The 19,441-nt window shown below is 44.5% G+C and overlaps 1 protein-coding gene across 1 annotated transcript in view; it reads left to right on the top strand.

Moving 5' to 3' along the window:
* Positions 1–6,212: 6,212 nt before the first annotated feature.
* Positions 6,213–19,441, top strand: part of FLT3 (fms related receptor tyrosine kinase 3) — a gene marked incomplete at both ends in the record, with an annotated part of 42,261 nt that continues 29,032 nt past the window's right edge. The window contains 2 exons of the mRNA XM_082303833.1: positions 6,213–6,267; positions 19,302–19,426. Coding sequence (XP_082159959.1) covers positions 6,213–6,267; positions 19,302–19,426 — 180 coding nt within the window. The remainder of the gene's footprint in view (positions 6,268–19,301; positions 19,427–19,441) is intronic.

Raw genomic sequence — 19,441 nt, 5'->3', positions numbered from 1 at the left:
ATTCCACGGGGAAGAGAGTCCTCATAAACGCCTCAACCATGGGAAAGGTTTCAGTCCCAACTTGCAGCTTCTCAGACAACCAAAATCAGTTTGCTTCAGTACACGGATCAGAGGCAGTCCCAGCTGCTGTAGCTGAGGTGCCCACGGCGCTGCTCAGTTGTGTATCACTCGGCCCCCTGGCATTAGTAGTATGCCCCTGAGGAGCGAAACCAAGGGCTTCCCTGCACTGCGAGCTGTTGCAGCTACACACAGGTGCCCGCGGGTGACACTCCCCTCAGCTGCTGCAGTGGGAAAAGGGAGGGCCTGGGAGCGCATTGTTTTCGCCCCCTTTATCCTGCTCATCCGTGCCCTGGGAAGATGCCAGCACAGAGCAGAGGTGTCAGGCAGATGGGGCCTTTGGGGTGCATGGGTTTGTAGAGGGGAATGGGAGGTAGAAGATGTTGTGTTGAGGTAATGCCTGGTGTGGGGGAAGAAAGGAACCCAGTATCACCTTCTGCTGAAGTCTGGTTATTACACCCCTTATTACAGGTGTGATGTCCCCTGGAAAAACATCCCTTCCCTCCAGAAACGTCAGACTGAGTGGACAAGTTATACATGCCTGTGAGGAGCTTGAAAGGGGCCACAGAAAGATGTTAATAAAGGGAGAAGAAAAATCTCAGCTTTCACCCAGAGCTTTCCCAAGCTCTGTGGATCTTTTATCCGGAGCTTTAGTACTGTGGATTTAATGGTATCAATTTATCTTACAAGAGATTTCATGATGCACATAGGGTAATACCTTTTCTGGGTAAACTGGTTGAACATGAAATGAATTCTTCCACGCCAAGACTTCAATTCCGTAGCCACACCCATCGCTGAAGTGTATTGTAACCCGTGTTTTCAACCTTGTGAATCTGCTTTTCCCACAGCTCTTTTGCTGATCCATGCATGTGTCTAATATTACATATACACAGTGAGGTTAGGAACAAGGACACAAATGGGCTTGTGTATACACCACCCACATTTTTTCTGTCTGCGTGCTGGAGCTCGGGTTGAAAACATTCCCACTGGATGCGGGAAGAGCTGAGATAGCGGACTGGGCAGTAGCGCAAGATCCTGCCAGCCAGAGTGCCCAGATAGCAATGAGATGTGCGGTACGGTGCCAAGGGTGTTTGGGTTCTCCCCCACCAACGTCGTTGTAAGTGCTGTTCCTGAGCCACTGAGCGTCAAACCAGCTTGGAAGCATCCCTCGTCTCTTCTACATTCTCTTGGCCAGCAGAGCAGAGCCAATAATGGGAAGAGGCTCAAGATGGCATGAGCTTCTTTTTGTGCCTTTGGCAAACTCTCACCTCTCCTGTCTCTTCAGTTCTGTTAACTATATATAAGGACTTGGCCTGAAGGCTGACCTGCAGCTACAGAGTGTCCATATGGGAGCCCGACACTTTCTCATTAATCATAACCATGTGTTCCTCTCCAGAATTTTATTTTTATTGCCTTGTTCCTGCTGGTCAGCCAGAGCACTGAGGAGTCCTGCCGGGCATTCGCTATCTGCTTGAACTTGCTCCGTTGCCTTGTGCAGTGCATGGAGATTTACTGGGCATTCCTGCAGAGTAGTGATTGATGATGTTATTATTTTTTTCACAAAACTAGGTCCCCTGTTAATTGAAGCTGGCACCTATATGGAGAATGCTGCCATTCCTCTCCTGGGCACATACCCAAATTTACTTTGCATGAGATCAGGGAGCAAGATGAAGGAGAAACAGATAGATGCCCCTGGGTCTTGTCCCACTTTGTAGTCAAGTCATAACTGTGGTGTGCTTTTCGACCCAGAAATGGGGAAATACTGTATGCATGCATGCAGCCATAGCCAAGTGACAGAGTTTTTATGAGCTCTGACAGAACAGCAGAACCAAAGATTATGAGATGAAAAATAAAGGGGGGGAGGGAGAAAAAAGGAAATCCTTGAGAAGGAAAGCCCTGCCAAGAGCTTTTTTCTCCAGCCAAATCAGATCGCAAGTGCCAAATAGCTTTCCCCTAACATTTGAACCAGTGTTGAGAAAGCCATGTCTGCTATTGAGAGTGACAGTTTCTCTTTGTGTCAACCCAAAATTAACATGTTTATTAAATCTTATGGAAACAGATCCTGAAGTGCAGGCTAGCATCAGATAATGTGAATGAATACCAATACTTTTTGAGGGATAGAGTTATTGTAGCTGTGATTTTTTTTAAGGCATAGGCAAGACAAGTTTTGTAGGTAGGAATCTTGGTTAAACCAACCAAGTAGTTGGAAAAAGTAATGCCTGAACACTGTTTTTTTTCAACAGTAGCAGCTGGTCTATTAAGAGATATTATCTCTACTTAACAAAACTGGCCTTGGTGAATATTATTGAAACAGATCAAAGGAAATACTTCTAAAAAAAGTTTTCACATAATCTGAATTTAACCTTTAAAGTCTATCATTATAGTATATCATTAAGAAAAAAAAAAATTAGCAAGATTTACAAAAATATAAGCATGATCAGAGTCCACAGTCATATTAGACAAGAATTCAGCATTTGTTCATTTATTTTTTGAAGGAAGAGTAATAAAGCCTGATAGTTCAGGATATACACCAACTGCTGTCTGAAGTCTAAGGGCAATTGCCACTCTTGAGGAGATTATTCCACAAAATTAGGGTTTTTTTTAATCTTCCTTTGAAGTGTTTGAGAATGACTAATATGGCAGTCAGGATATTGGATTGAACGGACCAACCTGCTGCGGCAATACCCATGGGTCCCTAACTAGGCGGTTGTCTTTACTAACAGTGTCTGGAAGAAACCAAATGTTGCTCCTAACCGGACTCCCATTCACGTGCAAAAAGAAATTCATTCTGATTCGGTGAAGTTTTGAATTCAAATCAAGTAGCAAGTCACGAGTTGACCCTGAAGTGCTCCTGCTACATTAGCTACGTTACCTACGTTAATAATGTATGCTAACACCTATGTTAATAATGTGGGGGGGGTTGGTCTAACCTTAGGCTAGAGTTCATATGATTACAAGCACTAAAATGTAAGCCTAGTTTCACTGTGCTGGTAATCCAGTCATATGGTTTAGCCAGAGAGTTCTTACCATGTGGCTACTCCCACTGGAGCTGGCTTTATCTAACTGTTGCAGTGAAGGCCAACCATGACGTGACATAACTTGCATAAAATACTTGGTAACAGAAACCACTCTCCCATGGCGGAAAAAACCCTACTCACCCAGAAGAATGCTTTACTGTCATATACATGTGCATATGACCCCCAGTCCAGCAACTTTAGGAATAAGTTAATATGCTAGATTTTATAAATTTATTTTTGCTTCATCCAGTAGATGTAAACTGTCCTAGCTGGTGGCATCTTTCACAGAAGCTTTTAAGCTGAAAACATCACATGTACATTAAGACTTCTGATACCAGATCAGCTGAATCATCAGCGAGGGATTCTCATACTTACGATTAAGAAAGTTAATGTTAGTTTTTCCCTGTCTGAACCACAAAAAGGCAAAATATCTTCAATGAAATCCCAGCAGCTTTCAGTGCTGAATGCATCAGGTGGAAGAGAAAACAAAGCTCTTTCTTTGCTCACTTGCCAATTTTAAATCAAAGGACTCAAAGGAGAAGCATCCACTCTTTTAGTATATATGTAAGTGTTCGGACAGGTCATTGCCATGCCACCTGACTGCCCACGAGCAGTAAGTGACTGGGGCAGGTTTGTGGTAGTTTCAGAACAGAAGCACAAACTGTCCGCACCCTGGTTTCTGAGGGCAAAACTTGTATGTCGGTGTGGTGTTGAAAGTGATACAAGAAAGTACGAGAAAGACATAGAGTGAGTCAGTCTAGTGAAGAGCCATGAAGATGATAAGGGATTGGGGTATCTGACATACGAGGAGGGGGTGAAAGGGCTGGGCCTGTTCAGCCTGGAGAAGAGAAGGCTTTGGGGGATCTTATCAATGTGTCTAAATATCTGATGGGGGAGCCAGACTCCTTTCTGTGGTTCCCAGAGACAGGACCAGAAGCAATGGGCACAAACTGAAACACGGGAGGTTCCCTCTGAACATCAGGAAACACTTTTTTACTGTGAGGGTGGTTGAGCACTGAATAGATTGCCTGGAGAAGCTGTGGACTCTCCATCCTTGGAGATATTTAAAACCTTACTGGATGTGCTCTGGGGCAACCTGTGCTAGCTGATCGTGCTTTGAGCACAGGGCTGGACTAGGTGATCTCCAGAGGTGTGTTCTGACCTCATCCATGCTGGGACTGTGTATCAGTGAGGGCTGTGGAAAAAAAAGGCAACGTGCCAGCCAGGAATGTTTGTTGCCAGCATGGCATTTCCCTGTTTGCAATGATTTCTCTAAGGCCTGTGGAATCCTACACTTCCTTTCCTGGTTTTTGCATCCTTGCAAATATGTACTTCCCTAGTTTTCATATCATTTCAGCTCCTTCCTTTGCACTGCATCACATACAAACTTGTCTTCAGCACCAGAGTACAATGCCATTGCCTCAGTGTGTATCTCTAAGGCAGTCTTGTGAGAGATCATGCGCTCATCTCCACTAACAATGCTGGCCTCAATACCGTTTCCCTCATTGCCCCTGCAATTACCTTTGGGACGTTTTCTGTAGCTTCTTTTATCTTGATATGTCTGTCTAGTTCTGGTCCATCTACATTTTTATTTAATCTTCCTTAATGCAAAAGCAGCTATTTACCAGGTACCAATAAAACCCAAAAATATCTAGATATCATCTCTGGCAGGTTTCTGAGAACACCTTACTGACATTGAATTTATTTGCTTAGGGATTCTTTTTATCCAAGTTCTGTACAATTGCAGAATGGACGCTTAGTCCATAGCAAGTAAAATACAACAACTGAATGAATAATATAATAAAATATAATTTTATATATAGAATATAACAACTGAATGAATAATATATTAAAATACAATTTTATATATAAAATACAAAAACTGAATGAATAACAAAAATCCCCCAGCATATGTTTAAGACTCAGCTGGACATGGTGCTGGGCCATCTCCTCTAGACTGTGCTCTTGCCTAGGAAGGTTGGACCAGATGATCCTTGAGGTCCCTTCCAACCTGGTATTCTGTGATTCTATGATTCTATGATACCCTGGGGGAGATGCTCCCGCTTATCCCTTAGAAGTGGACCCACTTTCTGCGCGGGGGCTGTGACGCATGGCTGTGGAAGCCGGGGAGATCTGCCTGCCCCTCTGCCATGTCCTGTCCTGGTACAAACCAGCGGGCCTCGCTGGGGCGAGCAACTTCAGCCGCAGTCGGGCTAGTTCCACCCTTTCCACACCAGCGACCGGGAGGCAATGAGGAGGCAGGCCCCAGAGTGCTACGCTCCGAGGGAGACGGCGAGCGGGGACAGGCTGGGGGCAGAGGGACCGTGCCCCTAGAGGCCCGTGTCTGAGGGCAAGCCTGGAGGCCTTTATTTTTATCCCCTAGACAAGTCATCTGCGAAACGACTTCAGAGCAGCTGTAGCTCGGTTTGAACCTTCCTGCGGACAGTGCTAGTTCCCTGTTCCCCCTGGTGTAAACACAGCCCCGTGCTGCAAACCCGCTCCCCGCCCGGGTGGCAGCCCCCCGGGCTCCCGGGGGTGACTGCAGCAGGTCCTCTGTCCTGAGGGGACAGACCAAGCGCTCGCCCCGCGCGGGAAGCTTCCCTCAGCCCGGGACGACAGATGTGCCAGGGTATTCCCATGGTGTCGTGCAAACTTCGCTTGGATTTTTTTTTTTGAGCTATTCAGCTTGGCAGCACTGCTTGCTCTTCCCCTCATCGATACCCAGAGAAATTATGCAGACTGCCAGTGTGTGAAAGCAGAAACTACAACTGCTTCGAAAATAAGAATCGAGGTGAGACAGCAAAAAGTCAGCTGCACCAAATTTACCCGAGAAAATACATTTTTGTAGAAGTGTGAGCGAAGGGCTAAAGAAGCAGGCGAGGAGTGAGCAGCCGGAGCGGAGGCAGCTGCTCGGCTTGGTGGAGGCATCCTCCAACAGAAGGAAGACGCTCCCCGACCCCCAGAGAGGCCCCTCTTCTCCCCGTCCCGCAGCCGTTTCCTTCAGGCTCAGGTCTCGGGCCCTCGCTTTTGAAGAAGTGGTTTGTTTCATTGTGGGCAGTGACGTGCACCCTTAAGACAACCACCTGCACGGCTCAGTTTCACTCGCCAGGGCCGGGGGACTGCAGGGCATCGCCAGCCATGGCAGCGGGCTGGCCCTGCGGCCGCCCCGCTGGAAGCCCGTTTCAGCTAGCAGGTAAGGTCTCCTCGCACCCTTTCCTCCCCATTTCCCAGGCTCTCACTGCATGCCTTCACATTTTTCCTTTCTTTCTCCTTTGACTTCTTATCCACTCATTTTCTCCCGCATCTTTTCTTTTCTGTCCCACCTTTCTTCTCTCTTCTGGGGATGCTCTTCTCCCTCCCATCACCCTCTCTCTCCCAGCCCAGCCTGGCTTTTGCTCTCACTGCACCTGATACATTTCCTGCTCGAGGCAAAAAGTATTTAAATATACTGATTTTTTGTTTTCTTTTTCCTGATGTAAATGTGTTTCCTGGTGTTAATGCTAGCTTGACCTGATCACTTTAAACAATCTATCTGCAATTTCCCAGGTAAATAATCTGTGAATCAGATACCTTAGTAGAGTGAAATATAACAATGCATCTGTATCTTACCAGGTTTTGTTGTTGTTGTTCAATAATCTAAATAGAAGAAGGCATGATATTAATATCTAGAAAGTGCCTTTGTTTTGTTAGACTGAAGAGTTTTGGATTTTAAAGCTTGATTTCCTCTACTGAAAATCATCCCAACATTTAACTGTTAGGAGAAAAGAAAATAACATTTGCTTCCATATCAAATGCCTGAAACTATTTTTCTCTAGCTCTAAAATAAATGACTTGCTCCTATCAAACATGATCTTGCTGATTCAAAATCCAGGACTGAAACAAAAAGAGAATGTGTTTTTTCCTGATAGACGCCGTTCTGATGCATGCCTGGGAAAGTTATTTAGCAATCTGCGGTCCATTTTCAGCTCCATATACAGGGAAAATAATATTTACTTCAAAGAGCAATTGTTAGATATTATTCATTCATGGTTGAAAGTCTACGTGAGCTATTTGAAGAGAAGGTGGAGTAAAAATGAAAATGAGTATTTTATGATCTACTGCTTTGCATGACTGCTGATACCACTACTAAGCAAACCCTGTCAAAGAGGGATTTCTGTGTTTTCTTCTTGACTGAGCTTCACTAGTCTTGCAGGCTGCATAACAAAGTAAATAAAAATGATAAGCATCTGGGATGTGATGGTGCCCAAAGGCCCCTGGGAGGGATAGACTTCAGCACAGCTACGAGACAGTTCTGCAGAGAGAGCAAAAGGTAGGGGAGCCCCAAGGTGTGATTATCCACCAGGAGGACTGGTGTTCTTTCTGTTGAGATATTATTTAGTCAAGGCAAGGTATACAGGAAGGCAGTGTTACTTCTTGTAAGGCCAGCTGATACAGGGGAAAAAAGCAAATGCTTTTGGACAGACAAACCAGCTAGGATTTGAAAGATCAGAAGCATAGCTGACAGCAGAAATCCTGAGAACTGCTAGCTCCATACATCTCTCTCTAGCAGATCACTCTTGAAAAGCAATTTTGATGTAAAAAATGTTAAGCGTTTAATGAATTATATGTAATTTCTTAAAAATGTGTGTGTTCCCTTTAAGAATCTATCTGTTGTCTAGAGATAAGACCTAGTAATAAGTTGTGCAGACACACAGACGGTATCCATATGATGAACCAGAATCATCAGAAACTGTAACACTTAACCAGCAAAGAAAAGCTAAACTATAATCACACCTAGAGGAGAATCTCCACAACATCCATAGACTTAAGGCACCAGGTCTGTCTTTAAATTATAGGTAAAAGTTGCAGGAAGGAAAAAGCATCTTGCCTGTGTTATTTGCTGGAAAGAAATGCTCCCCAGCAGCAAGGAATGTAATCCCAAGAACTTCAGAAAACAATGTATACAATACAATATATATGTAAATACAGCCATATACGTTAAAAACATTATACTACTTCCTCATCTTCTTAACTTTTTCTGGTCATCCTAAGCAAGAGCTTGTGGTTAAAGAGAACATTATCTAGCGTACAATTAGTCTTGCTCTAGTGGATGAGGTGGGAGGGTGGATGGCGCCTGGGAACTGAGACAGTAGTATGGTTTCGTGTTTTACAAATTGGAGAATTTTGAGACGAACAGAGACTTTTGGTGACCCTTCTCATCAGGGGAAGTTTTCCATTAACAACCACTCTTGCTCCCTTTATTTTTGTTACACCCTCTCTTACTAAGAGCTGTTCATGGGTTTACCTGCAGTTTCAGGGCACCTGAGAGAAATGAAGTTGTGAGATGCTGACTGAGATCTCCCTGTGGCTGGCAAATGAGAGCAAATTTTATATGAGCAAGGACTGCAAACTCAGGCCCTAACAAGCACTGGATTAGATTGTGGTGTGTCTGATTGCACAAAAAATATAGGGCAATACTGTTGAAAAACCCCTCACAGAACACACAGGCGTCCATTACACTCCTGTGGCGAAGACCCGGGAAAATATAAGATGGGCCAGCACGCTTCTGCTTTTTAAGGAGAACCCCAGAAATGCTTGGGACCCAGCCGTCTGCAGGATCCATCCACCTCTGAGCAATACACCGGTTTCTCCCTGACACATCAGCTGACAAACATTCCAGAGCAAGTTCAGGCGCTGAGCCCTGACACTGTCAGGAAGGTGAAATCAATGAGCACCCCAGGGGGAATCAAGTTTGATCCTGACTACAGTCTCTTTCCTGAAACATGCAAAAACCTGGGTGCAAGCTGGTTGTGAATGCTGGATAAGGCCAGTACATGGTCTGCTTACTTAGGGAAAGAGTCATGCTTAGCAGAACATATTTTCGTGGTCATCCATCACCATGCATTTCACGGATCAGAAGATAAGGTATCGCTTCTGAAGTGCAAATTTCTGAAGGTGAAAGGATCATGCAGGAAAAGGGTTATTTTCCAATGGAAGTAAATGCAACTTAAAACTATGGGTGTTTATTTCTTTTGAGGTTTGGCCCCATTTGCTTTTCCCCTCTTTTCTCCAGAAAATTCCTCAGGTTACCAGTATTTCAAGCTACTGAGAAGCTGGAAGATGCTCAGAGCGCAGCCTGACTGCCAGGGCCGCCCGCAGGTCTCTGCCCAGCGGTGCGTGGGTGCATGCTGCTGTGACTGCTCAGCGGCAGCAGGTTTGTCAGCGGAGCAGAGCTGTGGGCATCCTGTCCTTCTGCAGCACCCCCTTTGAAAGCCCTTCCTATAATGACCCCAAAATAATATAGCATAGAGCACCTCCTGTTCACGGGTTTCGGAAAACGTATCGTTCAAAAGATCTGAAACTTCATGGCATAAACTCACCCAGGTTTAAGATTCTTCACTGCAGGCTGAGAAGCTGTTTTGGGTCATTGGGTTGAGTTAGGTGTTCTGAAAGTCTTCATGGAGATGTTTGCTGTGAAAGACAGGAATGAAAAAAGTCCAGGAAACAGCAATAGGAATGAAATTGGAGAGTAAAATGTTTACAAAGAAAAAATGTGGAAGAGCATGTGGATGACCAATGAAGGCAGAAAGCAATTTCAGTTTTTTATAGTAACACTAGAAAAGGACAAGGACTGTTTAATCCCAGTGATCACACACTTTTAAAAGGAAAATAGGGACCAAAAAAATCAGTCCAGAGCCAACAAACAGCAGCATTTCTCAAATGCACAGGAAGACCTTATTTCCCATATGGCTTAACCCTATTGCTATAGGAGTACATTTAAGAAGATGCTATAGGACTTTAAACGGAAAAGTGATGCAAAATGCTTCCTTAAGGAATCTGTAACAGATTGCTGGTGTGTTTGAAGGATTGACTCTTCTTTTCTCCTCTATATTTTATGAGAAATAAGATGATAATAAAGCTAGACAGATAGCTGGATAAATGTTGTGTGCCTATTTCTCATCCAAAGGAAGGAACGGCTCCCTAATTTTTCTAAGGTGTTTCCCTAAAAACTGCTGAAAACAGACAGAAAAGCTGCAGGATAAACAGACAGAAAAGCTAGCTTATCGCCTGGATATATAGCTCTGTTACTGTTGTAAAAGTAAGGCATCATTTACTCCTTTCTTTGTAGTCTAGGCTTAATTGTGTAGATAAGATTTCTAATGGGTGAGATACAAGGGCTGGTTTGAAAAGTGTTTTATTGTTACGTGCTCTTTAAGGAGTGTGTTGGATTTTACATTTGTACAACTGCTTGGGAATTGCAATTGTTTTTTAACCCTAACCTCATAATGATACAAATAAGAACAACTAGTATTTATTTTTTGTTCATTTTTACCAAATTTTGTACCAAATGCCAACTGCCATTTTTATCATATACCTTGGATTCATTTTTATATTTTCATATTCTGTAGCAAAACCATTCTCTCCCACTCTCCCTCTTTCTGTCCATCCTTCCCCCATACACAATTCAGGCCTTCTGTGTTCCCTCCTTACCCCCTTTTCCAGGAAAGGAAGGACAATATACTATAATCAGTTGTGGAAACCATTGTTTTAGTTTAAAAGGGAAGTTTTACAATACTAGGATGACAAGTAGTATCATTTCATTATCTGCCATCTTCCGTTTTCATTTCTCTTTCGGGCAGATCCTTTTCTCCTTGTTGATGAGGTGCCAGGATTCTCATACCTTTACCTTTAGGTACTTAAATAAAGTAGCCCTTGCTTGCAAGAAGTTAGTAATTCCACTAATGTCAGTGGAAGTGCTGGAGTGTGTCAGGTAATGAGACTGGAGTACTTAAACATAGAGCAGTTAAAAAAAAAAAGGAGTTAAAGCAAACTGACTAATGTCATTAAATGAGACGTATTTGTTTGCTTTGCTTCAGGGTTGTCTATCCAGCTTTTTAATGGCACAAACGTGCCATCCCCATGAGCAAACATCCTTTAGAGGACAGTCAAGAGCAAGGACAGCCCAATGCCACTTTCTGATTAGTGAGAGACTTCTGTGGTGGTATCACACCAGCACTTCTTTACCCACAGAATTATCCCTTTGTTCACAGAATCACAGAGGGGTTGAGGTGGGAAAAGACCTCTGGAGGTCATCTGGCCCAACCTCCTTGCTCAAACAGGGCCACCTAGAGCCCTGGTCCTGCCCAGGACCCTGTCCAGATGGCTGTTGAATATCTCTGAGGATGGAGACCATCACCATTCTGGGCAACCTGTGCAAGTGCTCAGCCACCCAGATGGTGAAAAAGTTTGTCCCCATTGCCTCTGGTCCTGTCATTGGGCACCACTGAAAAGAGCCTGGCTCCATCCTCTTTGCACCCTCCCTTCAGGTATTTATACACATTGATGGGATTTCTCTGAGCCTTCTCTTCTCCAGGCTGAACTGTGCCACCTATCTCAGCCTTTTCTCATAGGAGAAATGCTCCAGTGTCTTAGCCATTTTTGTGGCCCTTCATTGGACTCTCTCCATTATGTCCATGTCTCTCTTGTACTGAGGAGCCCAGAACTGGAACAACACTCCAGGTGTGGCCTCACCAGTGCTGAGCAGATGGGAAGGACCTTGACCTGCTGGCAATACTCCTAATGCAGCCCAGAATACCATTGTTCACTGTACTTAGTGGGGTGGAAAGGTCGGGGTGATGTGGGAGCCGAGAAGTTGCGCTCCTGAGAGGACAGAAGATGTGGGCGAGAAGCAGAAGAAGAACCAGCCACAATGTAGGCTCTTCCTCAGAAAGGGAGGTTGCCATGGTAGCTGAGGTTCACTGCCTTTTCAGCCACTTTTCAGCCACTTCCCAAAAAAGGGGTGTCCTCAGCAGTCCCAGTTATTCTTTGTAAACTGGATCACAAGTGGCTGGAATGGCACAAACTGTGGGTAGAGCAGCAGGGATTTCAGTGAGCTCCCTGTGAGCACCAGCCCGAGCAAAGAAGTCACCGTGGGATGACAGTCCAGGGGACCTGTGGAAGGGCTGTCATTCATTCAGCTAGTCTCATGCAAAGCAGACAAAATGAATAGTAACAAGCAAAATAACAGTTCAGCTATTTGAGCAGTGCCTTTATCTTGGACCCACAGGGAAGGTAGATGGAAAGTTATCTTAGTGAAATGAAAGGCAAATAAGTGTTTGAATATAACCCTGCAGTCCTTCCTCACCCAAGCGCAGGTAAACAAAAAACAGAAGAGGCAGGACGGAGAGACAAAACAAAGCTGAATGTCTTGCTTGCTTCAGCCTTCAGCATTTGCTTCATGCTAAGGAGAAAATTTTTTCTCTTTCAGATAAAAACCATGAGTTACTGGCGTAGACTGAGAACTCAAAAAGGTGATTTCAAAGCAAATCTATAAATTAAGGAGGTGCTTGGGCCAGTTCGTATTTAGCAAAGAAGCCTGTAACAGCTAAAGGGGTTGGGCTGCTCATAAACATACATAATCCCTCACTAATATCAACTCATTCCCAAAGGAACAGCAAGTCTCATGTACTCAGGTATATGATTAGAAAGTCTGAGAAGTTATAGAAATACATAAGTCAAACTGGATTGTTCTTCATCCTGGCTTAAGTGCATGCTGAAATCACAATGTGAATCACGGAGCATGATTTGTCTTTCAGTCTGCAATAAAGTCAATGGCAAAAGTAGTCAATAAAGTTGGATACATAAGAGTATTATGTGACTAATGTGCCAGCACTTCGTGTCATTAGTTTATCTTTACTATGTAAGGCACTGAAGCAAACATATCTGTAAGTAGTCAGTAAAAAAGCAGGAGTAGCTCTGCTGACTCCCAGCTATCTGTTCTGTTGGAGAAGGTTTTGTTTGATTCTCTGACAGAGGAGTGTAAAATACATCCCCAGTGTGATTTCCAATTGGAAATCTTCAGCCATCTCAATTATTCTGTCTTAAAATCTCTACGTAATTTATAAGCTGGCTGCAATGAGCCATAGGCAGAGCTGCTGACTGTCCTCCTCTAAGAAGAAAGGTGCTAGCATTGAAAGGCATGATTTTATCCAAAAGATGAAGTTTGCTGAAATCAGTACCAAAAATATGTTAGGACATAACAAGACAGAGAACAAATTCTTGGAAATTATGGCCAAGTTATTAAATACACAAAAAAAATGTGAAAGAGTAAATTCCTTGCAGCTGTTTTCATCTGGGACCTGAAAATGGAGGTTGAGGAAAAGATGAGAAAAATGAAAAACTAATTTGTGGACAGAGTCTTCCCTGCTGCACATAGCAAACTATGTTGGAGTAGGCGGGTCTTGGCAGTGATGTTGCTGAGGCAGCTTGAGCAAACAACTTCTTTCTTAGACGTTGAAAGGAGATCTTTTAGATCCAGGCATAGATTAAATTTGGAAGGACTAGGGAAGCGAACTTCTTAGGCAGAGGCAGTGTGGTTTTACTACAGAAGCTGGCATAAAGTGAGTAAGTTACCGAGCAGCAGAACCGTTTTCTGGTGCTGGGTGAATTAGAGATGGTTATTCACTGCGACAACAGGCTCTGGTTTAATATCTCTGCAAAAGAAACGCTTTTGAGACCACTGTAATAAATAGGGGCATAACTTATTTGAAGATGTTCTGCTGAGTAGGAAGTTTTATTGTGTATGCATGAGTTGCTCTTGTGCAAAAAATACCTTTTTTTGTTATTTTTTTCAAAATGATAGAACTGAGTCAGAATCCTATCTGAGCCATGCAAGGATGACCGCGGGATCTTCCCAGAAAGGGTCAGTATTTTTAAGGTTTCTGTGTTTTAATAGAAAGTTAGAAAATGTTGGCCGCCAGCTCCGGGGAGCACCGAGCCGCGGGCCGGCGGCGGGGCAGCGCGGCGCTGCGCGGGGCTGCGCGGGGCGGCAGCTCCCCCTGGCGGCCGCTCCCCCTGGCGGCCGCCGCCTGCCCGCCGCCGGCGCCTCCCCGCCGGGGCGCCGGTGATCGCAGCTCCCGGTGGCAGAGGAGCCCCGGGAAGAAAGAGCATGTAATGCCATAGCCTGAGCGGCCTCGGGGGGTACAAATGGGCGGGGGGAGCGGATCCAGGTGGAAAAATAATCCAGGTGGAGGGTTGCAGGCAATGGCAAACAGGACTGGCAGGTGACAGTGGCATTCCAGGACGCTGTATAATAGCAGCGTTGTTTCTCGTTGTTAGCTTTTGACTCACTACACAGAGCCTAATTATGCACTTCCCGAAAGCGCACGGCCTCCCTTAGTCCCCTGTTTGCACTGCTTTCCTGCTCAGTGATTCAAGTCCAGAGATTCTTGGTTCCCTTCCACTAAACCCTCCTGAAGAACTACCACACTCCACAGGCTTTCTTTTCCATCTCAAATCTCAGTCATGCTTGAACATGACTGTAAATAATTAAATCAGTTCTTGTGATGTTTGTTGTAATTAACTGGTAAGACCAGATAAATGACTGGTCCTGACCTCGACGTACCCCATCCAGTGTTACAACTAGTCACAATTAGCATGAGCTGCAACAGAGACATCTTGTCACCCACCTTGCCTGTTACACCTTGTTCTAACAGGGTTATTGTCCTGCAACACGGAGCAACACCTCTGGCTCCATCATCATGTGAGAATGAACTCACAGGTTGCATTTTTTTGGAAGCCGAGAGTTATTTAAGCTGAAAGAGCAAAGGCACCAAGGAAGGAACGTGTGCAAGAAGATGAGGAAGGAGAAAAGTTAAGTTTGATGGGAGAGAAATAAGATATGGGTAAAAGGTAGGAATTCATTTAAGAGCAGTTCTTTCTACCTATCCAGCCTCCCTCTGATTTTTATCATATTTATATTGAGTAAAATTCTCACTTCAACATCCACCGCTTTGGGGGTCATTTGAGAAAAAGGCAGCCACATGCAAAGGTGTGGGTTTTTTAAGAGTTAATGCATGCGTATTAGGCTCATCCATGTCAGCAATTTTACATATTTGTTTCTGGCAGCACATGACTGTGGGAGAATTATAGCTTTCCTCGAAAAAGGGGTCCTTCTACCTTCCCTGATCAGGAAGAAAATTTTGGAAAGTTGATCCAGAGAGTCTCACCCAGAGAAAACAGTCAGAAGCCAAATAAGAAGCAAAACATAGTTTGCTTTATGTAAGTCTCCTGAGCTGTAAAGCAGAGTGGAAGATTGTTCTATGTCTAGGAAAGGCCTGACTGCTATGTAAAATACTAAGCATCCTGACCTGAACACAAACACAAGATGCATCCCTTAGTACAAAGAGAAAGGTTTTCTTTTCATCCTTCACAGTGCTCCAGTTCCTCAACTATTCTCTTTCCGATAAACTCAGACTTGCAACATATTTTGGAGTGGTTTTCCCAGTTTTCCAAAGGCTACTTTAGTCATCTCCCATTTGAAAAAACAGTTTGTAAGCAGTTCCATTAGGTGAGCCATCTGATAGCTGAACTAGCTTAAACATAGCTTCTTGGTTTGATATCTCTCCAGTATATTCAGGCCTTTCTTCTCAGCACCATAACATCTAAGCCTACTTTTTGACTTGTACAGGCATTTCCCCATGTACGTGCCTACACATCTTGATGAAATCCTGACTCAGTTTATGGCAACTAGAGGTTTGTCTGACTTCAGTGAGAACAAGATTTCTCCTACTGCATTTATTTTTGTATAACCTATAAAAAGATAATGAAGATGGAAAGCAGGCGTAAATAAACATTGTTCAGAGGCAGCAATTTATTTCCATTCCAGCTTCACTACAGTTCAGCAATACACAATATGATTATGCACGCTACACATTTGATATTCCTTACCCAGTGCTTTCAGTCTCTGCAGCTCTTCCTTTGGGCTTTCGGGAGGATGACTGATGGGCAGACTGTAACAGCAGTCCCTGAACAGGCCAGCTAGAAGCTGAAAGATCAAGACGGTGAATCAGAGTGCTACTATTTTCTCAATATTTCTTTTCTTGATTCTGCTTCTTTTGAAAGGCTCATTCATGCTCTCATTTTCTATTTTGTCAATATGTAATGTATTTCTCTAAGACCTACACAAGTTTAGGCCACTCCACATCGGGTAAATAATTCTGACTATCACATTACTCATTTTTTCTCACTGTAAAGCAGCTGGAATCATCTCAGTTTCAAAAAACTTTCCTTACCCTAAAAACCTGCCTGGATTTCACAGGAATGAAGGTAGAGGACAGCAGTGACGAGCTCTAGCAGTTAACAGGACAAGGAGTCCCATTTTCTCTTATATGTGAGGGTGTCAGGGTTCTCACTGCTCCCTCTTCCAGCATACACTCCCACATACCGTCCTTTACAGATGCAGTTCCAGTTCATCAGACACCTTGTTTGCATGTCTTGCTCAGAGTCTGGTTACTACATCTGTCCGCTTCTGCCTAACTTTTAGCTGCAAATCATTCCCTTGTTGGTGTTTAAATACGTCTTTCCCTTTCCTACTGTGGCATTAGGTATCCTGCGAACAAGGCAATGTGAGTGTGGCAGTGGAGTAATGCCAGGGATAAATTGGCTCGGCTTGTACAACCAGAAGCCCTATTTGCAGATCATAAAGCTGAAGGAAGGGAATGCTCAACAGGCCAAATGAGTTGAATTTTTGAGGTCATATTTTCAGGTGGTTTCAGCTGGTGTGTCTTGGAAATCAGTGGACGTAGGTGGGTTTCCATCAGCTAAGCCCCTGGCTGTGAGCCGGTGTCATGGTTTAACCCCAGACAGCAACTAAGCCCCACACAGCTGCTCGCTCACTCCCCCCCGGTGGGATGGGGGAGAGAATCAGAAGGGTAAAAGTGAGAAAAATCATGGGTTGAGATAAAGACAGTTTAATAGGTAAAGCAAAAGCCACGCACGCAAGCAAATCAAAACAAGGAATTCATTTACCACTTCCCATCGGCAGGCAGGTGTTCAGCCATCCTCAGGAAAGCAGGGCTCCATCACGCGTAACGGTTACTTGGGAAGACAAACGCCATCACTCCGAACATCCCCCCTTCCTTCTCCTTCCCCCAGCTTTATATGCTGAGCATGACATCATATGGTGTGGAATAGCCCTTTGGTCAGTTGGGGTCAGCTGTCCCAGCCGTGTCCCCTCCCAGCTTCTTGTGCACCCCCAGCCTCCTCGCTGGTGGGATGCGGTGAGAAGCAGAAAAGGCCTTGACTCTGTGTAAGCCCTGTTGAGCAGTAATGAAAACATCCCTGTGTTATCCACACTGTTTTCAGCACAAATCCAAAACATAGCCCCATACTAGCTACTATGAAGAAAATTAACTCTGTCCCAGCCAAAACCAGCACAGCCGGTCAGATGATCTGTGGTTTGAAAAGGTTGAAAGGTACAGTGGCCAACAAACAAACAGAAGTGGAGAAAGCTGAGCAGAGAAGGACTTGGTGAAAGGCTAGTGGGAGGGCTGGAAACCTGGGTTGCATCGATGGGGAGGAATTCAGCATGCTTGGTGTAGGTACCTAATGCATACCTGCCTTTCAGCTGCTCTCTGGCACTCACTGTCTCAAGAAGTGCCAGCATTATCTTTATAGCCAACGGAGGGAGATACATGTCTCCACAAAGAAGTCCTGTTCACCTTTCTTAGGGATCACAGACAGACGGACAGGATCTTCCTCAGAAGTCTTCAAAAGCAGACCATTGCCTGTGTATACGGTGGAAAGGTGGCACCCAAAATGAAGTGTATCTTCAGTGCCTGAATGAGCGGGACTCAGTCTTAATCCATGTTTGCCAAGAGGGCTCAGAAGAGGTTGTCAAAGTGTTGCCACTTTGGAGTGGAGTGGAGCGGAGCAGAGCTCGGGCAGCTCCAGAAGGCACAAACATCAAAGAGGAGATGGCAGCAACTCTTACTGATTTTTTCCTTCTTCCAGTTTTGCTCCTTCCATTACCTGCAGAAACAGTCTCATTACTTTCATCCGTCATGCGCTTCCTGATATTTTTACCTTTTTTCCTCCTTTCAACTTTACACCTTGCTTTATGACCAACCATCTCAGGAGCTGAGGGGAAAAAAAAAAGAAAAGCAAAAAACCAAGACCCGAGGGCAGAAATTCTCCAGATCGCCAGGAGAGAGATGTTATTTTATGATTCAGTGCTTATTTGTACGGTTGAGGGCTGGCTTTAGGGACTTAATGGAAATCAGACAGGTTTCACCCTGCCAGTTGTGCAGTCTTACTTCTGTTTTTCTTGTTTATGTGCAATGGTGGGGGCATGGTTACTATATAGCTCCTTTAAGGCTAAAAGGTGACTTTTCAAACTGCAGTCCCTGCAGAAAGAATCATATGAAGCATTCCAGAGAGATGATGCCTTTGAGGCCCCAAAAGCTTTCCCATGCTGCTCTTTATGCATGAGAAGAAATGACATTTGCTACTCCTGCCCAGGCTGGGAGCTGGCAAGTGAGCTGCCCTGGCTGTATAGGCTCCTGCGGCGTGACAGAGCCAGGGAGGTATGGAGGAAGGAGAAGACAGGAGAAAGCCATGGGCTTACTCTTCCTTGCCCTCCACTTTCTACATCTGCTTTCTTCAAAATAGTGGGAATTCCTGCCTTGTTTGCTTCCTGGAGGTGAAAGAGCACGAGGCTGTGAATGGCAGCTCAAGGGAAGAAGCATCTAACCTGGACCTCACTTGCAAGCTGCTAGGGTGCACAAATCCAGGCCTGGAAGGCTCCAGTATGTCAGATCAAATACAGCCTGTCCTAGAGAGAAGGGAAAGGGAAGACTAGATCTTGAGTCCTTGGGTGAGCTGAGTGTAGGCTCTAAAGGCCAGTTGGAGGACTTTATTTTGCCATTGCAAGTTGGAGGACTTTCTTTTGCCATTGCTCTGAGCAGGACTGAGGGGTGCTTGGGGAGTGTTTCTGACCTGGACATCTCCTTAGTGCCAATGGGAGGGATGGGGCATTATCATCCCCCGTCTCACAATGGGCAAATGCTGGCCTGCAGCTGCAGGGTTTGGTGCCGTAGGGTCCTTTCAGAGACACCGATGCAGAAGTGAGCTGCAAGAGGCAGCCGGTGTTTTGTAATGTGGTTTCTAAGGGAGCCTCCATAACACATAGAGGCTTTTGTCTTTAGACATTTTCTGCAATATTATGGGACATACTTCTAAAGTGTGATGTATCTGTGCTTTTGAAAGGTTCTCCAAATAGTGCTTCCACTCAGCTTCAATACACAAATGCAGAGTTTACAAATGCACACAATATATCTGCATATTTCTTTTTTCTAAAAAAAGATGTAATCTTTCTACAGTTTTGTTGTATTTTATTTTTACTAAAATTATTGTCCCTGAGCAGAGATCTAGACATGATTACATTTGTTTTCTATTTCTGTTTTACAGTTCTTGTTATGACAGCAGTTACTTTCACTTCTGCAATGAATCAAAATACATCTGAGATTACATGTGTGTTTATCAGCCAGAAGGATGAAGGTTCAGGAACACCAGAGACATTGGTATCTTCTAAGGTAATATAACAGAGA

Source organism: Platalea leucorodia (assembly GCF_965183815.1).
Source record: "Platalea leucorodia genome assembly, chromosome: 2".
NCBI lineage: Eukaryota > Metazoa > Chordata > Aves > Pelecaniformes > Threskiornithidae > Platalea > Platalea leucorodia.
The sequence above is the reverse complement of the archived record's forward strand: the minus strand, read 5'-3'. Positions and strand labels throughout refer to the sequence as shown.